The sequence below is a fragment of the Pleuronectes platessa genome, chromosome 16, assembly GCF_947347685.1.
Source record: "Pleuronectes platessa chromosome 16, fPlePla1.1, whole genome shotgun sequence".
In the NCBI taxonomy this organism is placed as follows: domain Eukaryota; kingdom Metazoa; phylum Chordata; class Actinopteri; order Pleuronectiformes; family Pleuronectidae; genus Pleuronectes; species Pleuronectes platessa.
In genome coordinates this window covers 20,977,065-21,001,085 of record NC_070641.1, presented here as the reverse complement: position 1 = coordinate 21,001,085, position 24,021 = coordinate 20,977,065, and the positions used below count along the sequence as shown (strand labels likewise).

The 24,021-nt window shown below is 44.3% G+C and overlaps 1 protein-coding gene across 1 annotated transcript in view; it reads left to right on the top strand.

Moving 5' to 3' along the window:
• Window positions 1-24,021, top strand: part of LOC128458691 (protein shisa-8) — a 78,141-nt gene that overhangs the window by 12,669 nt on the left and 41,451 nt on the right. Inside the window, exon 2 of the mRNA XM_053443619.1 lies at window positions 19,467-19,582. Within this exon, the coding sequence (XP_053299594.1) occupies window positions 19,467-19,582 (116 nt within the window). The remainder of the gene's footprint in view (window positions 1-19,466; window positions 19,583-24,021) is intronic.

Here is a 24,021-nt window from a genome sequence, read left to right as displayed (position 1 = left end):
ACACCTCTTCACAAAAGGATGTAGATTTCTGTATTATGCCCAGTTTCTATCCTTGGTTTGTGTTTGTCCTTCTTTGTAGAGCCTACATTCAAGATCCCTGCTCTGTTCAATGATAATTCAGTGACACACAAAAGAGGTTTTTCTTGGCCCAGTGTGTTGTTGCTGTTCCCCGGCTGCTAAGTGGAGGTTTACTCTGTATGTTGTGGTGTAACATGTCGTATAATTGATGAGATGGGACTCTGGGGAGGGAACCAGGCCCATAGTCGATAAAACCACGGTATGATTTTGTCTTCTGCTCGAACTCCCATTAACCTCCCCCCCCTCCCAACCCATCCACACACACACACACATACACACACACCCTGAGAATCACAAACACCCTATTCAACAAAGCAGCGTTAACGGCATTAACAGCAGCGCAGAGCCGAGCTCGTGATTTTCACATTTGCGGTCTCAAAATAGACGTTTTTACACTTTTCTAAAAGGCGGCCGTCGCCTTTTAGAAAAAGATGTTTTCAGGGAATTGATGCTTTGGCAAAATAACAAACATGTATCTGATTAACACGCGCTCGGCCTCTCTCTCTCTCTCTCCCCTACTTCATCTCATGCACACAAAGAAACAAACACGCTCTTTCCCTGTGCCTAAAAAAATAATTTGTTTTTGTTTACGCCTGTCCACCGTGTCCCCCGTCTCTCTGTCTGTCCCTCCCTCACTCTTACTGCAGCTATCCTATATGAGGACTTTGCATTGACTTCCATTCATTGTGGACCCACTACCCAAAACCCTTATCCCTTAACCTAACCACAACACACACGCACAAAATATATTTGTACTTCATTATGTTGCCTCATGACACAAGAGTCTTGTAACAGTTTTAAGTGGTTCCAGTAGGAAGACACTAAGAAAACAACCCGTGTGCTTCACAGCAGCAGCTTGTATCTCTTCTATCTGTGTGCTGAACAGGATTGTGTTTGCTCTTTGTACTCAGGATTAATAATACTGCGTTTGAGCCACAATGAAAATCAATCAGGTTTCAGCCCTGCAGTCACAAACGCATGATGACACTATCACAGTGCACGAGAGCCGCTGCGCTGGAGGAGTTGTAATGTCGCCGCTCTGCCCAATTTAAATTCAATAACGTTTCCTACCTGCGACTTCTCAGTGCTTAGAAAAGCTTCTAATTATCACTGGAGACTCACACAGTTTCTCTAATTCTCTGTCAACCCTGTCCAATTTATATTTGAATGTTTTGTGTTAACGTTGCCAAATGTTGTGTGAAGCACTGGCCGCAATTTTTGTTTTTCTAGTCAAGTGAATGAGGCACTGTTTGTTGTGTTAACATTCCAGCAATTATGGAATAAAACCAAATAAAAAGGAATAATAATGAGTCAGTCAAGAGTGTTTTAAACAGGGATGTCCTTTTGTGAATGAAAGGATTGGAAGTGGTATATACTGAAAACCGGCTTTAGTTTGTATGTGAAACACACACACACACAGACGCACACACACTCTCAAACATACGCACAATCAAACGTACGCACACTCTTACTTGGCAGCATGAGGCTGTCGATACGTGTGTTCTAATTATACTGATGTTGTATCAGTGATTCAATGTCAGGGTGACGCAACACTGACACTGGCCGAGGGATCCCTGTCCCTGCGAGGAGGAGAGGAAGAAGGAGAGACTGGATGGACGAGGGAACGAGAGAGGAACCAGTCAGAGAGTAAAAAGAGATGTCGATGTCTTGCCCTTGAGCCGGAGTGTGAAATAACACAGACGGGATGGAAAATGACAGCGGGAACATGTGATTCCTCATCGCTACACGACAGCCCTGATGGTCAAAATACAGCTCACCTTACTCAGCCATTCCTCCCTCTCCCCAGGCATCAGTCTCTCAATCCATCTCCCTCATCCGTCATCGTCAAACACTCCCTCCCCTGCTTCCTCTCCCCCTCCCCTGTTCTCTCCGTTATTAACCTGAAGAGCTGTGATCCAGTAATATTTTTATATACGGCCACAAATGTCGACACACCCTGTGGCTCCAAATCACCGGCCGTGTGTTTCTTTAGCAGAAATCCTCGTCTGAGTGCCGGAGTGAAACGGTTAAATCCAGATGTGTGCAGATAAGTAAAGTGATGACCCAGTCGATTAGAGAGACCACCCTCTCTCTCGCCCTGCGGCTCGCTGGCAGGCGGCTCTGAGGCCAGCAACCGGAGATATTTTACAAGCTGCGTCTTCTGCAAATCCTCGCCTGGAAACATTCGAAAGGCCAAACACTGGAGGACTGAAGGGCTGTGCATGAAATATAATCTTCAAAGAGCACGTCTGGAACATACTCGGGCTGCAGAGGATAAAGCCGTTTGGAAAAGAGTCGGCAAGTGGACTCGGAAATGTTTTTCAATGTTCTCGTTTTAACACAAATAAGCTTTTTAGTTCGATGTCCGTCTTTATTGAAATACCTAAAAACAAATGCTCATATTCGGTTGTTTGGCTGTATTTCGGTAATAATCTGTGTGTGTTGAAGTAAAGTTTCCATCACACTTTGTGGGTTTTATGCAGGATATGTTTATGTTTCTATGGATTCTGTGAGTTATGCCGTTAACTCAAAGCGAAACACTTTGGCTAATTGAAATGTGTTGCCATATAAGTGGTCAGCTGCTTCCTGTCCACAGTGTGTCCAGGCAGCTATCCCTGAGTTCCTGTGATACTGAGGAGAACACACACAATGTGAGGATTCTCACAGGAAGGATCCGGAATCAGACTCTGAGCAGGAGCAGGATTTCTGAAGCAATTAGCGCCTATCAGGTGTTGAGTGTCTTAAATAGCACATGTTGCTGTTAGTGTTCGTAAACAGGTGAAATCATTCTGCAGTAACTGGGTTATTTTTAAAGACGTTCTCGGTTGTGATTAGAGGAAACTTGGCAGCAGTAAACACATTGAATGATAGAAAGAGGAGGATGATGACTGCAGAAGAGCCAGAGTCAGGTTTTTTTTACTGAGGCTGATGTGAAACAAGCACTTTAGAGTTCAGCCGCCGCTCCAGGAAACAGGGTCACTTCATCTGCTCGGCTCATCACTGCCCTCCCTCCCTTGTCCTCAGCGATGGAACAAAGAAACATTACCATTAGTCCTTACAACCAGTAACCCCAGCCCTGTTTCCCAGTGTTCAGCTGTGTTGTTTAACCACACAGGCTCCTCACACCCCCCCTTACGAGAAAGTGGAGCACGAAGACGCAGAACCGTGGTTACATAACGCGGCACCGGAGAAGAGAGGGTGAGAGAGAGACAGTTTGGGGAAAAACAGGAACCGAGAGGAGGGAAAAACAGAGAGCACGAAAAGGATGGGAATGAAAATGTGAGATAAGCTTGCAGATATAAAAAGAGATCAAGGGAAATGAGGCAGGAGACCAATCAAACCAGTGGAAAACCAGAACTGTTGTCCAGGAGAGAAGGGTCGACTACTTATTTGCATGAGATTAAACTAAAATATGAGAAAATATACGAAATAAACATTCACAAACAAGAACTTGAAGATGAAACCTCTGCACCACCGTGGAACTTAATGGAATACATTACAGTTTTCCACACTGAATAAATCCCATTTCTCCTTCTCTCCTCTCGTTTCATCGCTCATAACCTTCTTTTCTCCTCTTCCCACTTCTTTTGTATCTCGTCCATCCCTCCATCAACCCCCCCCCCCCTCCATTCGCTGTGCTGATCAGTGTGAAATGCATACAGGACATTTACATTCCAGCCACGTGGTTTCCTCTCCTCCACACTTTGGTACAAATGAGTGTGATAAATCTTAAGGGAGGGTTGTGGGGGGGGGGGGGGGGGGGGGGGGGGACTGCTGTATGTGCTGCATACATAAATGTGGGAAGGCGAAAAGTGGAGAAACAGATGTTCAGTGTTTTTGAACCTTTCACAGCCGTTAGCGCTGAAATAGCCACTTTACTCACCGACCGTATGTGGCGACATGAGTTTGATATGGAAAACACACTGGATGCTGAGCAATCTAAGGAAATTGTGGCTTGTTTATAGATATATTCATGTGCAGAGTGATGGAGGGTGGCACAGCGGTGAAGGTAACTGGTTTGAATTCCAGTTCCTTTGCATTCTTATGTGTTTCTCTGGGTTCTCCGGCTTCCTCCCACAGTTTAGGTTCTGTGATGGATGTACAAAGTGTCCCTGGCTGTTCCCTGTCTCGTGCCCAATTGGTTTCATGACCACCACCCTTAAAAAGATAAGCACTATATGGAAGTGTGATGAAATCTGGGAAAGAAAGAGAGGGAATGACATGATAAAGAGGTTTAAAGATAAGAAGTTTAGGAAGGAAATAAGATGCATGTAGGCCTACGTACATTCTGCATGTGTACTGAGTTTCAATTTTTATTTTAGCTGCTTCCCAGGTCCTCTTTTAAATTCATGGCTTCACTTCACTCTTTGCAAAAAAACAAATACTTTGTTCTGATGATAGAAGACGGGTCTGTTGTCACTGTGGGTGTTTGAGCGAATCAATAACTGCCTCTATAATAAAGTAAGATTTTACCAATCTGAAATTAATGTGCAAAGATAGAAAAATCAATAAGAGGCAATCACTTTTGTTATTGTGGCGGGCTGCCATAAATAAATCGATTTTTGGGGAAATCATGAGAAAAGTCAAACTGTTGCTAAAACTGAAACTGTAGTTGAGTAGGAGATGAGTGGACGTGGACTCATCTGTGATCTCACTGCAAACATCCCACATGTGGTCGAGGGATCAGATCTCAAGTGACCACACAAGTAAATAAAGATGATGATGATCATAAGCACAACAAAAATAGGAGAATTTTTTTTTTTGCGAGTCCCTGGTGGGATCCACGTCCTTTCCACTAACATGAAGGAGGCAGGATTTAGGACAGCCAGCCACCAGGGGGCGGTCAAGACACTTTGGCTATAGCTTTTCAAGTCGTCCATCTTTATGAACACTATAAGGTTTGGAGATCAAATATATTCAGTTCAGCTTGGTCGTGATCATCATCTGTTACAGCAGCTATCGTCACATTCTGTTATTCTGCATCGTGACTGTACGTTTTTATTGCAGAGCGCTGACATCCCCCAAAACTGAAAATGCTTCTCTGGCTCCAATCAGAATAGGACTGTCTGTCCTCCTGCTCACTGACACGTCTCATCCCTCCACTCGCTCTTCTGTCTACAGCGACGGATGATGCTTTTAAAATAAGAAAAATGTCCTTCTGGCCGTTTGACAGCCCTCCAACACCTCGAGGAGAAAGAGCATCCAGCTTCCCAACACTCGCTCGTGACACCACACAGCTGAAGTGTTGCTCTTGCGCTCCACTCACATAACACACCTGCTGCGGAGAGAGAGCGGGGACAAAATTACACACTTTAAAAAAGGTCCAGAACGCGAGCAGGGCAGGGACGGGGGGGGGGCGGAATAACTCAATGTGCCACGGTGAAGTGAGAGGAGGAAGATATCACTTGGAGCCCAGCATGCACATGTACACACACACACACACAGACACACACACACACACACACACACACACACAGACACACACAGAGTTGGCATATCAGGCAGGGTAGGTCATTACACGCTGTGGCAGTCCAAAGACCTCATGCTAATAAGTAAGACGAGTGCTTATAGGCAAATAGCTGACTGCAGCCTATTCTGTGTGTGTTTGAATGTGTGAAATCATCCAAAATGGCCACCGACAGTGGACAGCTTCATTATTACGACTTCATTGCGACCATATTTTTATGAAATTCATAGAGACCCGTAGTAAATTAGTGAACATATATATCCCACGTTAAAATACTTTTTATGATGTCTCCTGTTCCATCAAAGGTCATAAAGATAAACTGGAATTTTCCTCAATCTTCCTTGGAGACAAAGTGACACTTTGGAACTATTTTCCTTTGTCTCTCTGAATTCTTTCAGCTCTGCAGCAGCAACAAGGCTCCTTCACACACTCTCCTCCTTCAGCCTCTCGGTCGTTAGCTCTGTCACGACAGAACTTATGTCTGTCAGAATGTGAATCTGGTGAAAGCTGCTCATCGGAACCCAAACTCCGTCGAGGAGCGTTCAGTGGATCCGAGCACATTTGTCCTTCCAGCGCAGTCGTCTCCTGCTGTGACGATGCCTGAGATTTGCATTTGTCATCACGTTCCCTTCAAACCAGGCCCAGGAAAATAGTGTTTGTCTATTTCTCTTGATCAGAATGAGATTCCACTTCTGCCCTGAAGACGTTGCTTGTGTTTCCTTCCCCCTGACATTGACCTGGCAGGGATAGAGCCAGTCGGGTCCTCCCCTGCAGGACGTTAGTCATGTGTTGCACTTTGTCTTTTACCAAATACAATACTATAGCTGTAATGAGATGTATATAGGTTCTGGTATCCTCGGCCTCTGCTCTATCAGTCAGTCAATTAGTGAGTGAAAACAGACGAGCAGTGAATCCTTGGCTTTGCATTTTTCTTCCTATGCTTCTGTTTCATGTGTCAGGAGACCACAGGTTGTCTGTGCATGCACCTCATCTCTACGTGTATAAGTATTCATTTACACAAGCGCATCGGCACCCTGCATATAATTAACTACTGTCTGTTGTTTACATCCCGTCTGTAAGTGTGTCTGTAGTCTGCCTTCCATCCATCTCAAAGTGATGAGCATCCCAGCGGCTCAGCTCAGGCTTCTATCTCCAGTCATTAAGTGGATTTATGGCCCCCTTCTTTTCTCTGAGAGCTATAGGAACCTTTCAAAGGCAACCAATCAATGCGCGCTCTCTGCCAACATGTCTGCCCAACCTGATTTCATTATAGAGAGGGGGTGTGGGGGGTGGAGGGGGGGGGGGGGGGGTATCAACAATGTACAGCACACACAAGCATTGTGGTCAATCCATAGCAAGAAAAGCAATATTGCTTCAATTTAAATCTCTTCAATAGATTAAATCCTTCTTTCTAAATTAATAAATGTATGTATATTAAATGTAGACGACAATGTAAACCACAGGATGTCGCTCGGAGGCATTTTGCATGTTTTGCAGTGATTGAGTTTTCCACAGTGCACAATTCTTCATGGTCACTTTGAACCACTGCAGAGACACCTTTTGAAAAGTCCTCAGTTTTTAAATAACACTGTGCAGCTGACACATTTGAAGATGTAGTATATTTCTGCAGGACTGTTATCCTCTCATACCTTTTTCTCCTCCATAAGATTCAAGCCAATAGCAGAGGAAGGCAGCGGTAGACGAAGCCACGTTTATTTGTGGGTCGATTGTGACCCCAGCAAATTAACGTTGCACTTACATTTAGTCAGGTGACTTATTTTTCTTTCACCGCCATAAAGAATTAGTCATATATCAATCAAGTAGATTTACTATTCAACAATGGATTTTCCTCATGTTCCACCGGATCATTTACATCGTCTACAATCAGTCCAGGGTCACGTGCATTATTTTGTCGTCTGTGTTCAGATCTTAAGACACAAAAGTTGACACGAAGGAAACAGTACATTCCTCTAAAGGTGTTGGTATAAAGACAGGCCTGCAGGTGACTGCAAGTGTAGTGTGCATGAACACAAAGCAATAAGCCAGAGAGAGGGGATCGGGGGATGAAAGAGGGGTGGGGAGGTGAAGGCGGGAGGAGAAGATGCTACAAGTGTGTGTGTGTGTGTGTGTGTGTGTGTGTGTGTGTGTGTGTGTGTGTGTGTGTGCGTGTAAGTGAATCAGAGGGCAGTTTGTCATGTTGCTGCTCCACAGCCCTGATCCAGGCTGACAGGTGAAGCTAAGCGCGGCTAAACAGCACACGTAACAGAGGGCGAGAGAGAAAGAGAGGGGGAGAGAGGGAGAGGCAGCGGAGATAAGAAGAGACCAGGAGGCCAAAAAAGAGAGAGAGAGAGAGAGGGAGATGAGGAAAGAGGGATGGACATGAAGTTGGGGGGAGAAAGAGAATGGAGGGATTGGGGGAGATAGTCGTCAGAGAACAAAGAGAAGAAAGGAAGCAGCGGAAAGAGGGAGTGAACGTGAGTCAAATGGAAAGCTCGGAAAATGAAGGAGCACAGATTAACTGGAGAAAGAAATTGAGTAATTGACATTTAAATAAAAATAGACAAGTGGGCGAGTTAATTCTTCAAACCATCGCTCCATTAATCTGTCGCTCTCTGCGCTCAGTGGGAACCATTGTGCGAGTGTGCTGGAAATGACTGAACGTTTAAATGTGAAGTATTTTCTTTGATTCGAGAACACAAGGATAAACATGCATCATTGTTGTAAATGAAATCCAAAGAAGTACACAAAGTACACCAACCCTGAGTACAAATGGAGACAAAGGAGGACAAATACCAAGGTACAAATACACAACATAATATCATATGAAGTGAATATTTACTGTATTCATATATTTACGTTGTAGCCACTTGAATAGTGTTTGTATGTATGTGTGTAGTAATGAAATCTTAACAGGTGGGAGTCAACCAAGTAGTGCAGGTTATAAAAAGAGGATGAATACAGACTGAGGTCAAAGGTTAAATGACTCAAGTTGGAAGAAACTGTTTCAAAACCTCAAAGGAAAATCAGACCTAGGAAAGAGATGATGAGGAAGAAGATACAGGTGGAGAGAATGGAAAGGAGGAAGAGGAGGGAGAGGAGGAATGAAAAAGAGAGAGAGAGAGAGAGAGAGAGAGATAGAGAGAAGTGTGTGTGTGGATGGAATTAGAAGCAGTCAAGTCAGACAGGTTGATAGATTAGAGTCATCGATGTGATCCATCCTGCAGGTGTATGCATTCACACACGTGAAGGGAAAAGCCGACCTCAGGCTCATTGTGTGTGTGTGTGTATGTGTGTGTGTGTGTGTATTTGTGTGTGTGTGTTTGTGTGTGTGTGTGTGTGTGCACGTGTGCGTCTCATTTCATGACAAATGAGGAAGTGAATGACAGAGTTCTTTATACATTCTGATATTATACTGCGAGGTTGTCCTTGCACTCTCTCACTCTCTTTGAGTGTGTGTGTGTGTGTGTGTGTGTATGTGTGTGTGTGTGTGTGTGTGTGTGTGTGTGTGTGTGTAAACGCTGTGACACTCTACATATTGCGCGCAGGTTTGATGTGTGTGTGTGTACGAGGCTGAACTTTGAGCTGAATGCAGCATGAAGGGATTATCTGTGCATGTGTGAGTATATGTGAGCTAAACACAGGTTGACACCTGGCTCCCACTTCGGCTGCGCTGCGTCGCTAAGCCCTTCTCTGAGTGTGTGTGTGTGTGTGTGTGTGTGTGTGTGTGTGTGTGTGGTTGTGTGTGTGTGTGTGTGTGTGTTGCTTTCTGTTGCATTCATTGCATCAATTTGTTGCACTGCACATGCTGACAGATGAATTGGATTTTTTCGCTCATCACAGGAGCAATTAACTCATCACAAAAGATGAGCTGAAATGCATCAAATTAGAAAAATACATAACGTTTATTTGCGCTCATAATTAATCTACAGGGTTTAAAATAACATTCTAAGACTCGAGTGCAGGATCTGAGCCAAAATGAAGCAGAGAGAAAATGATGCTGAATGTTCTCAGCCACAGTTTGTTGTCCTTCATCAGAATCTCTTCTTCTGTCTTCTCACAAAACACCTCGCAGCAACAACTGAGGCACATCTAAAAAAATACTCCACATTTCTTAATCTGGTTAATATTGGAATACTGCTACCTGGGTAATATAGTCAATGTGTATAATTATACATTAAGAGGATCAGAAATGTCTCTGGAGTTAATTCCAGTCCAAGTTAAAATGGGAACGCTCCTGCCATGAGTCATGAAAACTCCAACTTCATAATAAAAGACGTTTCAGCTCCCGGATGTGAGACAAAAGTTAAAACCTCCACACGCTGGGTTACATAAAGCTTGAGTAACCGACTGTGTTCTGTTCCGTTTGACGAGGAGCTCCCACGACTCCCCCGGCACCCAGAGGTGCTCCAGCTGTTTGGACAGTCAATGATATCTAATCAAAATAGGTCGATAGCTTTCTGTCCATCTGGGTGTGATGATGGACGAGGCTGAGATCAGAGCACACTGAGGACTTGTATGAAATCAATAACGTCCAGGGCTCCACCGGGTGATGGATCCTTAGCAGACGAATGTGTGTGTGTGTGTGTGTGTGTGTGTGTGTGTGTCTGTGTGTAGGTGTATTCATGCATGGGTTATGTGTGCGTCACACTCATGACTGTTTGAGAACAAATCCCTTGAGGAGAACTAATCTGTATGTATGTGTGTGTGTGTGCGTTTCGTTGTTTCTAAAATAAAGACAGCCCAAAATAATGAGTGCAGGCGGTGACTCAGAGGTTGACATATGGTATTTTTTCTGTGACATCATCCGCAGCAGCTCCACCGCGTTAGCACTGAGATCCTGCCAGCGACTGGTTTATGCTTCTTCCAACAGGCTGGCTTGGATTTATTTATTTATTTTTCTATTCAGTCGCCTGTTTACTGCTCCTTCCACGTATCATGATACATAACATTGAGAGATTAAAGCGATTTGTCGAATAAACAGATAAAATAATCTGTCGACTCTTTTGAGAATCAACTGTAAAATTTGATAATTGTATATATTTACAGGTTTTTGCTTCTCTCAAGTACATTTTTGTTGATTTTCTTTGTTATACAGTTTATCATAGTATCGTTTGTTCTTGACCAGTGGATCAAACAAGTATTTATAGGTACAAGACCCTTTAGTGCCTCATAGACAAGTTACCACATTTCATGATCCTCTAAATTTGATTATGAAGGAACAAATTCAAGCTCAAATTCCATATTAGATAAATAAAGGACCAGTTTGAAGCATTGCTCATTGGAGGAGACATATTAATTCATTTGATAGTAATTGAGTATTTGTTTAGGGATGGTATCCGAGTCTGGGCTTTCATGTGATAGATGGTCGACAAAGAAACCAGGTATGATTTTTTTAATTCGCTTGGAGAGACACTTTTTTGGGATAAAAGCTCCTCAGTCGCCCTGAGAGTGAAATGTGAACAGACGAGTGTTGTGACGCAGCAGAGAGTAAATCCACTGCAGCTTTTTGTTGGCTCACAGAAGACGACAGGAAGCTTTTGACCCACAGAGTCCGAGTCTGCTGTCGTGTTGTGTGTGCCGCGCTGCCCAAGACCGACCTGAACATGTGACCCCACTACCATCACTCCCTTTAACTGAACCATCTGAATAACCTCCAACGTTCTCTGTGACCTCTAAACTTGATATCAAGAGCCGAGACACCATTTTATTCCAAATTTTTTAAGTGAAACTCCTCCGATGTGCGGTTACACACATGCAAACGCACACAATGAGACTATGAATAAACACACACAGGCCCTGGCATGGCAGGCACTCGGCCATGCCAAGGGACATTATTTGGCAGCTGTCAGCTCTAATCGGAGTAAGGCAGGGCGGGAGACAGATCCAGGCTCTGTACCAAGCCTACAAGGGTGCACTATCTGGCAGCTAAAACATATCAGCATGTCCGCTCCGTGTGTGTGTGTGTGTGTGTGTGTGTGTGTGTCTGTGTGCGCATGTATCAGTGCACGGATGTTTATGTGTCAGAGAGACTGGTGTATCAGATCCCCTCTGAGAAGATGCATGCCACCACTTGTGCCACTACAGTGCCCATTTAGCCTACTATCTGTGTGTGTGTGTGTGTGTGTGTGTGTGTGTGTGTGTGTGTGTGTGTGAGAGAGTGTGTGTGTTGCAGTGGATTACTGATAAAGTGAGACTTCAAGTGTTGAGTCTGTCATTTCATAACGCCACAAGACAAACAGAAATGGGGAGAGATAAAGAGACAGACAAACTAACACAGAATGGGCACACACACACACACACACACACACACACACACACACACACACACGCACACACACTATCTCCATCTGAGCATCTCTCTCTCTTGTTTCTCCTCTTACCCACAAAAGCTTTATTTCCACATTCTGCCTCAAACATCCCATTCAGAGGAAACAGCTTTACAACAATAACTCTGAACTTCAGCTTCATTTACATAAGAATCCCTCAGTTTGGAGAAGCTGCTCATTGTCGCCAACATGTAAGTGAGTGAGTGTTGAAATCCTGCTTAATCCTGCAAAGTGTAAAAAAAACAACAACACATAAGCACAGTGAGTCTCGTTCCCTTAGTGGGCGGATGATCAGATCATTTGGTCATAAGGCGATAATGGAATTTTCTGTTGTTGTTTTTCTCATTTGCCGTTTTTCTCCATTTGTAATCAAAGAGGAACAAAGAGAAAGCAGCCAACTCTCGTACGTCCTCCTGCTGCTTTACTCATGTGCTTGTTTTAAAATTCACACTCCCTGCCCCGGAGGACCGCACACAAACACACAAACACACACAAACACACACAGACACACACATGCACCCATACCCGCACAACGCCCACCCAGTGTCACCTCTCCAAAGTACCACACATGAGAATTTAAGGGGTGAGTCACACCCGAGTGGCATCAATTATCTCCCTCCAGGCCCAGTCGTAGGTAGGAGACCAGCAGCTGTGTGTGTGTGTGTCTGTGTTGTTTCTGTTTGTGTAGGCTGCTCGGGTGGCAACAAGCAGCGCTACACACAATTATACAGCATCAGTGTTTGAAAACAGCAGGGTTGTATCTGTGCGCTCCTCACTTGGTTACAGGCCCCTGGAATCATCCGTGGGGTGCCTCGTAATGTAAACTAACCTGCTGTGACAGTGAAGAGTGATTCAGCTACAGAGCACTGTGTTATGGACCCAGGGGTGTGAATGTGTTTGTGTGTTTGTGTGTGTTTGTGTGTCTGTAAACGTGACCGCGGAGTCTTTTCTCACTTTAACTTTTAACGCTCTTTGACGATTGAAAAAGAAAACGTGCACGTTGAACAAACGGTGGCTGCAGCGGTTTGGTTTCAGGGTTTCACTGCATCAATGCGAAATCTGACCAGGGAAACAAAATGGCCGTCCTATTCGGGAAGCCGTGAAGCCAAATGTGTAAGAACCAACTTCCTCAAAAAGTGTGATACTGAACCAGTGAGCTTTGTGTCGATCATATTCAACTTTATTAAATCCATAAGGCAATTTGGTTAGAGGCAATTCAAAGAAAAACAATAACTATGAAACACCATAAAAGAGCAAAGATATGATTTGGTAAACAACAGATAAAAACATGTAAAGGTAAAATCACTTTTTTTAGTTTTCTGTCGTGATGTAAATAACATTTTGACTCTTAAATACATGTATGTGAATGGAAATAATAATTTGTGTTATTAATGGATATATAAATGTATTATTAATTTATATAATTTGAATTATTTCAGTAAAATAGCTATGCTGCACCATACAGTTAAATGTCAGTGAATAAATCTGTCAGGGAGGTGGAAGTAACTTTAGTAAATTACAATGATTCACATCATAAACTCTGTTTCCACAGATTCCCACACACTTATATTTATAGACATGTATTTGATAAACGTTATCTTTTTCTCTGCTTTAGTCTATTTCAAATATGAATATGAAAGTTCATCTGTGGCTGACTCTAGCATATTTGCAGAACTGTTATTAATCTGCAACGTCCCCGTCAGACAAAGTAATAAAGTGAAGTAATAAAGACGTCCCTGGATGTCACAGTCCAATGAGGCGCCACATGTTCAGCAGGTTCACCTTCAGTGACCATCAGAGCAGCTTTCACAGGCTAATTGTTTTTCCCACGGACGTCTGAACGATCGCTAATTGCGCCCGACTGAGACGACTCCGCGGTGGAAGATGGCCGACTCCATTTGAAGCAATTACTGCCACGTATTAAAACAGCTTCACTTTGAAAACGCACTCGTGCTCAGTCGGTGGGCCCATGGGTTTTTAATTTGTCACTGTTATCAGTTGGAGCAGCACCGTGGCTGCCGGCTCCCTTTTTAAGTTTTCATGTTTCATCAAATCAAGTTGTGGGCGACACGAGGAGCCGCTTGTCGTGTTTTGTGTTTTCTCACTCTGAGATGGTTCAGTCGGGATAAAAGATGATCGAGAGCCGTCCGTCAAATCGCCTGGAGATGAGATTTCCAGAAGGATTATTTACTTCCCTCTCTTAAATATGTTTTGTTTAAGAGTTTTAAAAAGTACTTTCATTCATATCCTCTCCTGCATGGATTCCAGTGTTCAGTAACCGAGGCTTTGTGTGAACGCTGACCTCATGAAATTCATTACACTGATTCCCAGTTCACAGCCGTTATTTATCTGGAGCTGCTGGTTGTGCAGCCCCTGCACTGAGAGAGGCTGTATGAGCTCCAGCCTTCAGAGGCCTCCTTAACAGCCCACTTTCTAGCTGACTGGCGGAGGATCTGAACGCCTGCTGAGCGGAGCCGGCTCCGCTTCATTCTCTCTCTCTGGTGTCGACTGTTTGAAGGCAAATTGTAAAACTCATTAATCACTGACGAAAACTAAAGTAAAAGAGTCTTGAAGGGAATTCTCATTAAGTACATGCGGAGGCAGAATTGAAGAGGAAGGGTCTGTTTATTCCAGAAGGGACTTCAGCTCTGATTCTCCGAACCAACACTTCCAGTTACTTCTCACTATAGCTGAGGGACTTTCTTATCGTCCAGCCAATTGTGCTTGTATGTGTTTTTGTCCAGATAAGGTAACAGCTGGGAATTGCTTTCCTAGTTTGGTGAAAACAGGTTGTGCAACAGAGGTCATTTAGAGGTCGAGCTACACACAATAGGAGCGTAATTGCTTGAAAATGGCAACTTCTCAGAATGTGAAGGTGGAAAGCATCAACACAGATTACAATAGGACGCCTGTTAAGTAAACCTGATGTCATTTACCTGCTCATTATGAGACATGTCTGTGGATTTAATCTTCTCATCATAATCGGTGTGTAGCTTTTTTCCGTTCATGCCCCTGGAACAAATGGGAAATGCACTAAAATGCAGACTGAAGTGGAATCTGTCAGGAAATAGTCAATTCAAAGAGGGATTTTGTCGTGTGCACTGTGGCCATTGTCGTTTGTGTGAGTTCTATACTCTCCTGGTTCACATTTGTTTGAAGCGACACTCGCTGCCTCACCTCCTATCATGAAAGAGCCAGACTTGCCTCGGCACATAGACTGGATGGATGCTATTCTCACGTGGGTTTCACGCTGGATTCCAATTTCTCTGCAACTTAAGTGTTTGTGCCTCTGCCTCATGCGTCTGAAAGAAAGAAGAGGTTTCGCTCACAGCATCAGCTGCAGAGCTGGAGGAGGTGGAAGTTGTCTTTTATGACTTATTCCATATGTTTTGAGTCATTCAAGCCATTTTCGAGACAAATCCAGAACATTTATCAGACAGTTTGTCTTTCCGTCGCACAGGGAAATATCCAGAAGATTGAATTGAGGTGTTGGGGCCGAGCAGCAGGAGGCAGGAGATGACAGAGAGATTTCAGTTTTGCGTCTGTCGCGTGTTAGAAGCGACTCTGACAATTGTATTCTCTCTTTCTCTCTCTCTCTGTGTGTGTGTGCTGTGCTCTGATGTCATAATACTGCTCTCCATCATTTCAATAATGCTAATTTTGCAAGTTGGAATAGTTTATGTGACAGTTTCCTGCGGGAAGGGAAGAGAAATGAGGGAGGGAGGCCTGAGAATACTACAGAGAGGAGAAAGAAAGAAAGGAAAGAAAGAAAGAAAGAAACTAGGCTAAAGGGTGAGACGCTGAGAGACGGACCAGACGCACTGATGGGCGAGTGAGAGCGAGCGAGAGAGAAGGGATCAGAGGCCTGAGAGGAGAAGAAAGGGTTGAGAGAGTGATAACAGGGAAAGATAAAAGGCTCGTAGCAACGAAGATGACAAAGGGCAAGAGACAACACGAGGGGGGGAGTGGTGGTGGTGTGTGTGTGGGGGGGGGGGGGGAATAGGGGGTGGAGTCAGACACAGAAAGTTTAGAAGATAAGACCGACGGGTCAGAAGAGGAGAGAAAGAAAGGGAAGTTGTTTTCAGGGAGATGGATGGTGGAGAGAAGTACAAGTACACAACAATAGCACTCTTATGCATTCTGCAGGGGACGGGGGGGGGGGGGGCAGAGCGGGGGGGGGGGGGATGCAGCTTCAGCTCACTTTATTACCCACAGAACGAGGACAGATATTAATGAGATGAGAGAGAGAAAGTGGATTGGCCAGCAGGCAGAAAATGCAAAAGGTCAATTGAGACACATGTGCGTGTCCAGGTTGTGTGTTTCTCATCCGCACGCACTCTCCATGTTTATAAAGTCAATGGATGGTGGCCCTGAAGTTTACATCATAACAGACACTGATCGATGAGACAACACCACAACCAATCACATAATACAACAGCAAATCATTCAAAACAACAACCAATCACATTACACAACAAACAATCATATAACACAACAGCAAATCATACAACACAACAACCAATCACATTACACAACAAACTATCACAAAACAAAACAGCAAATCATACAACACAACAACCAATCACATTACACAACAAACTATCACATAACAAAACAGCAAATCGTACAACACAACAGCAAGTCATACAACACAACAATCAATCACATTACACAACAAACTATCACATAACACAACAGCAAATCATACAACACAACAACCAATCACATTACACAACAAACTATCACAAAACAAAACAGCAAATCATACAACACAACAACCAATCACATTACACAACAAACTATCACATAACAAAACAGCAAGTCATACAACACAACAATCAATCACATAATACTACAGTAAATTACAGAGCACAATGACAAATCACACAACACAACAGTAAATTACAAATGACAGCAACCAATCATGAAACACAACAACTAATCACATAGCACAACAACATTAATTTCTATTGAAAAATGGAGGCACCTGCTGACGACACAGTCCTTGTCTTGATTGTGTAATTTTGGTAATTTGTTGTCGAGTTTTCCCATCTCTGTGTGTGTATGATTTTCACTTCAGGGCCATTGTTAGTATTTATGAATTTTCTCAAAACTCGTAGTTTGTGTTTTTACCATGAAACTAAATGACATCACTGACCTCCACAGAGGTGGGGGTCAGTGATGGGGGGGGGGGGGGGGGGGACGGATGAGATTATTTATCGATTCCAGCAGGAGACTAATTTCAAATAAACTTTCTCTCTAACATTAATTGGTTTTCAGTAACACCCAGTTCCCCACAGACACCAGTGAGCCGCCCGGAGCCCGACCACAGACGACTGACGTGTCGCGGTGCAGCTCCACTGGAGCCGGCTCATTGCCTAATGGCACTTTCACTGTGAGAACTGTGTCAAGGGAGGAAGAAACGAAATACCAGTTTAATTTCTTCTTTTTTTCAACCCCCTGTTTGATAGTTTAGATTTTGTGCTGCACTGTGCAGTTACTTAAAGTCGACCCCCCCCCGGGTGGTGAAAGCACTGCATTTAACCTGAGATAACTCCAATCACCTCCGAGCACATTGAACCACTGTTTCCACAGGGGGAGATGTTCACCTCATGTTGAGCAGATGAGTTTTGATAAGTTACCACGTGTCAGATTGTGATGAATCGGCTCCAGAGGACATCAGGATGGATCCAGACGTTCTCACAGGAACAGAGAATCCTCCAGAGCTGCAGGCAGAGATGTGACGTATTGATCCTGCTGCCGAGATCATGTGTTCTTCTTTACAGCACATCGACTCTGGTGTTGGCCTTCATCACCAGAGGCTCTCCTGACATCTTCATCAGTCTCTACCTCGTGTATCACACCGCCTCATCCGGGGATCCCTGTATTCCTTTCGTCCTTTTTTAAGTTTTGACGCCCTGCTGTGTTCAACATGGGCTCATTCAGACGTTAACTGGAGTTTTGAGGAGGAGACAGGTGAAACTCCGACACTGTCAATTGCGTTGTCACATAGAGCCCCTCCAGAGAATGTCAGGGGGGGGGGGGTTATCCAGAGTTCACGAGCCGAAAGCCGCTGCTGAACTAATTACCACTGAACATGTTGTGCCTTCATTTGGGAAAAAAGAACACAAACAAAGTAAAACAAAAAGTCACAAATTCGACCACGTATTAAACCCTTTGTCCCGGTTGCAGATCCGCTGCTCTGTATTACTCTGGTGTTCATGTTTTTTTATGCTCACTGCTCTCGTGACCACGGGCAGTCGTCTCACAGCGGGCTAATAAAAAAAAAAAGGACAATTGCTCCGTTGCATTTCCGAAGGTTGTGCCAAGGTTTCCGCAGCGAGATTAACGGTGAGGAAAATATTCATGGGTCTCTGGGAAGCGGCTCCGGGGTCACGGCTGATTTGTTGACGATGTTTTGCTGTAATTTCCTTGTCGGCGGTGACGTGTCGATGCTGAGCGCTTCACTTCTGCTCCTCGTTAATATGTGCAAGCGCTGCAAAAGTCTGCGGAGCCAATTAGAGAGTTTGAGGTCAACAGAGGAAATGAAATCAAACTTTACCAACGAGGGACGGGGGGGGGGGGGGGGGGGAGCTGTGTACAGGCTGTGTGGTTGTGTGAGCTTTTGTTTGTGGTATCGGGTTGTTTTTAATCAGTGGTATATGTCTGTGTGTCGGTTGGTTTAATCCAGTGGGGATTCATCTTGGCCTGTTGTAGGGAGGGGGCGGGGGGGGTCAGGACCAGCGCCACTGATGAGCTATTTAGAATGTGAGGGATGATTTGAAAACTCTCTCCTAGGCCCATTCTGATTTTTAGGAGCAGAGCTGACTCTCTGAAAGAAGAAGAAGTCATTTCCTTGTGTTTTCAATGGGAGGTTTACAGCAGCAAAACAAAATGCGATCACTCACACAGCAATGAAGCCGGTTCGTATGAGACAGAATCGGATTTAAAAGGCTGGAACCACCTTTTTTACACTTAATTACTAAAAGAGAGTAAATGGCAAATAAGTAAACTGAACAAACTCTACCAAAAACAGTGTGAATCCCAGTTTCCTGTGTCAGGGTCTTTGTGCTGCTCAGGAGTTAAGTCCTTCCTGCTGGAAGGCTGCTTCCTGCCCCTGCTCCAGTTTCTTGAGGAGGCATCAAACAATAAAACGATGGCAAGAGGGGAAGTCGTTTTTCTTTTTATAAATGATTGACGCGACCAGTTGGGAAACATCCAGAGATTTTTTTCCTTTTTATCCTCGATTCCACTCCAAGCGTCTCTGTCTGGGTTTTGTTTTTGTGGGAACGATCTTCAAGGATCACAATCTTGTTTCAAACCTTGTTTTTCATCCTCAGGTAGATGAAGGCTGATTGGATATGATTAATGTACATAACAAAATAATTTTCATCAGCATTTATTATCATCTCTCTCCCTCTGTCCCGACTCGAACTCACATCTAACAGCTCTCCCCTCGGCCCTCTTCCCCTTTCATTGTCTCCTTCCTGTGTGCTGAGTACACATGTGAGAATCAACAATGTTTCGAGTTGTGTTTTCTTCTCAGTTTGTTTGCAGGAAGCTGTAAATGTGTGTTTGTTCTTTCTCCCCTCCAGGACTCTGACGGAGCTCCTGAAGCAGCCAGGGGAGGCAGGAGTGGTGGACGGAACCGGGGTTCATCATCCGATTGGCACCAACGGCATCTCGGCCAGGGCGCTGCGCTCCAACAACGGTCAGTCCTCAGCTCACGTCTTTGTGTCTTTACACGCCAGTTGTTATAGTGTATTTACTGTAATTACTTATATTTTATTTATTAACTTTTAAAGTCCTCAATAAGTACTTGAATTAGTTTTCTCCAAATCGAGAGCGAGTAAGAAACGAGGCGGCGGATTAGTTGAGAGAACAGGAGAGACACGATCAAGTCTTCCTGTCACCCCCACTCACACTCACACACACACACAAACAAACACACACACACACACACACACACATGGGTCTTTTGTTGTCTCTCTGCCATAAACACACATGTGTATTCACATACACACATACAAGCTCACATGTGTCATGAGGCGCAGGGACAGACAGGTCATTTTTAATCAGGATGTAATTAGCCGTGCTCCAGCTCCAAAACCACTGAGGGAACGCTGTGTGACCCATCTGTCTGGCTCTTCCTCTGGATGCTCTGACCACACACACACACACACACACACACACACACCCCACACACACATGTACAACGTCAACACAACCCCTGTGCGTCTTAAGTGGATTGAGACTCAATTAGTGGGCGTTCAGTGTTTCCTGGGGGCTCATTGTGTTGAGAGCGATGGCATGTTTTCAAGGACACTGGTCCCCGTTGCCTCACAATTTGGTCCTCGTCATTAGGCTCAACAGGAAACCGCCTGGGTCCCGTTGTACCCGTGACCAGGTTGACTCATGTGGCTGAGTGTCGCAGAAGAAGGAGTTCATTGTAAACCACTTACCATCAAGTTAATCATCAGCGCAGCCGCATCCACAAAGTCGATCAATTATCATTTACCGTGTGCTCTGGTTCCCGGATGAGTCATTCAAGTGCACATTTTTGTATTTCACGCTCTTAAACACACACGTGCACTCACACATGCACATGCAGCATTTACACACAAAAAGGAAATTGCAGAGGCTCATCCCTTCACTTTCATCTTCCCCCAATTGCAATAAACAAGTTTTTGTCCTCTTTCTCACCCTGCGCGCTGCTTATTAGCACTTTGTTGTTTTCTGCACTGCATTCCCTCGCTCCCTCCATTTCTTTCTGCAGCATTAAACCCTCCTCTGCTTTCTCACGTTGCTTTGTCTTGGTAAATCTTCCAAATGATATATATAATGCATACATGGATTTCAGTACATATGGAAGAAAGTATAACCGCTTTGTTCTTGGTCTTTAATATAGATTGTATGTTGGGATAAATATATTTTATTTAATGAATCCTTCCTGAGCTTTAGATCCGTGAGGAACAGGAGTCATAACTGCAAAAGGACAAGTTGGTAACGTTAGAAAGAGGAAATGACCGTGGGAGAGGTGATAACTTAGGAATAAACAAGGCAGACATATGGAGGAGAAGGTCTCAGTGTGTGTCGGGGGTTGGAATGGGGGTACAGGGCGATGACAGTCGGGACGATGGGATGAAGCCATCCTCATCCTGCTGTGTCAGCCGTCTACACATAATCACCTCTTAATTAAACACATTTAATCCTCCAGGCCAATTAGAGAGGGAGAGAGAGAGAGAGAGGAGAGAGAGGAGAGCGAGCGGAGATGAGTGCGAGCGAACGAGAGCGACAGGAAGAAGAAAGCACGGCAGACAGATGGTTATAAATGCAGACGAATCTTTATCCCTTCACAGTTTAGATTAAAAAACTTTTCAGGGGAGATTTCGTGGCTGAATCTATTCTCCTTCTCCGTGAGTTGAGTTTCTGGGTTCATCAAAAATGACTTTCATGCTTCGCTACTTGGTGCATTAAGTCGGGATTCAAACTCGCATTCAGCGTCTTCAGTCAATGATATGTAGTAAATGTAGTGTGTCTGCATAATGATGTAAATGGGCGAAAACACCATAAGACTTTATTTAAATACATAAGGAAAAGCTTGGAAATAGATTCTGTGCTGTAGCAGTTTTATACGAATGTTAACTATTATACCGTTTTTAAAGATTCATGGTCACCAGAGGATAAACCCCATGAATGTATAACAATGAAATGTGGTACAGCTTATCATGGCTCCCAGAGGACAAATCCGACTGACTTTGGTGATCAGTTATTCCCTTTAGCGGTAACAGCAGGTGATTCAACATTTTCACTCTCAGCTTAACTTGGAAAATGTTACTTTGCTAAAATAAGGCAGCGTTTTGCTATTATTAAAAAACTGTGACAAAGAAGGTCCTGCACAAAATAACTTTTTTCTCTATTTCTCTATTTCTGTTTCTATCCAGTGGATTTTCAAACTAATGGAAACATCTCTAGCACAGTATTAAACAGTAACTGTTAAGTTGCATATTTAACAGTTTTCTCCCACTTATCGTCTTCATTTGTCCACACACTGTCTCTGTGGCTGTCGCTGCACAAGTTAGAGAGCAGTGAGAGGCGTGAGCTGATTAGGATGAAAATAGACCGAACTAGTTCTGAGCCCTTTCCCTAATGAAGACAGCAGCCAAATCCTCATGTTCCCTCTCTGGGAAAAGAGTGATCTGCCTTCCTGCTTCTCTCCTGCTCTGATTTCCAAGGCAGATACGCTTTTAAATCCATGTAAGAGTATGTATGAACCCAGGGACATAAAAAAAAAAGGGGTGTGATGGGAAGTCTAAAAGCTGGAAAAAGGGAAGAAGGAGAAGTATTGAGGTCATATGACAGTTACAATGACTCAATCAGTGAGACGGGAAGACCAGAGATTTCTTTGTGGTTACACAAGACGGGTGATGTGGAGAGAAGAGGGAGGAAGAGGGAGGAAGAGGGAGGAAGAGGAGTTGGCAGACGGACGTTCTTGAGCACGGTCGTAGGACGAGGTTTAAGGGGGAGAGGAGGGAGACAGGAGGGAGGAGATGAGATGGAGATGAGGTTAAATTAGACAAGGGACGACAGGGATATGGGGAATAGGAGGTGGAGCAAGCGAGGCTGGGGGGGGGGGGGGGGGGGTGAAGATGGGGGAAGGTTGACGATGGTCTATGGAGGGAGGGTCCGTCCCAGCTGATGTGATGAGGTGATTGAGGAATACGAGAAGGGAGTCTCTGAGGAAAAGAGGGAGGGGAGAGAAAGAGAGGGACAATGTGTGTCAGAGAGAGGGAGCGACCAAAGAATAAAAAGGTTGAGAGAGGAGCTGGGTATATTAAAATAAGACGGGAATAGAGAGAATGGAGAGAGGAGATAACATGCTGCTAGCTGTGAGCGGGACAGCTGGTCAGATGCTGCTCGGCTCCGTTCTGGTGTGGAGAGCTGGCCTGAGGTCAGTCAGGGCGCCACACACACACACACACACACACACACACACACACACACACACACACACACACACACACACACACACCAGTATGCAGATGGTTGCATGTATGAAAAATTGCCTGTGTCACCTGAGTTCAACACGGGCTGGGAAACATGGAAAGAGAGCAGGGACTGGGGGAGTTTCAAGAAAGTGGTAAAGTGTGTGAGAAATATTACAGCTGATGTCAGACGTGCAAACATTGAATCTAATTGAGGCACCGACTGCATCACAGAGCGACACAGAGCGACAGAGAGCAACACAGAAACTGTCTCTGTTCAGTCAAGTCTCCATCAGATCGACTTCCTCACTTGACTTCTCCGCCTCAGACTGAAAAAACTTCAATCCAAGCTAACTTCTTCAAAAATCCTCTGAGGACGCCTGAAATATCAAATCAGATGAAATCATCGTGTGAAGTCTCGTTCACATGACGCAACTTTTATCCATATTTTTCGAGTCACAGACGAGTTTTGGAAGTCGCACACATTTGGGGACAAATTGGGGACAAATTCCTACCTGGTGAAAAGTTCAGTTTGGGTTTGGACAGAAAATTGCGGCCAGTGTCGGGGTCTCCTGGTGAAAGATCATGTCATGTGACGCCCTGTTGTTTATCGGGTGGATTGGGGTCGGGCAACAAGTCATGGTGTGAATGTGGGTTTAAATTTATATTCGTTCAGAACCAAAAATCATTTGGTTTAAGATTCTTATTATTTTAAGTTGTAAATGATGAAAATTTCAATTTGTAAAAGAGCACCCCCGACACCTTAACTAAGTAGCAGCGTCTTGAATCTGCTGAAATGTCCATTTATTTGATTGAGGCTGCTGTTAATGCAACCTTCATACTAACAAAGTATAATTCTGTAAAGTCGTCCCCCTTTTAACTGTGCTTCTTATTCATGCACATGCACACACACACACACACACACACACACATGAATAATGCAAGCCGGGTGCAGTGTACAGTGCCGGAGCGGGTGTTCAAACAGCATAAACAAGAAGTGAGGTTTAGTGGGACTCTAACACGAGCGAGCGCGGCTGCATCCAATCAGGAGGCAGAAGCTCGGCAGCCAAGCTGGTAAGCTCCTGATTTCCAAGTGGGACGCAGACCCACCAGCACAATGCTCCGTGTTGTAAAGAAACACAACCTGAACACAATCAACGCTTTG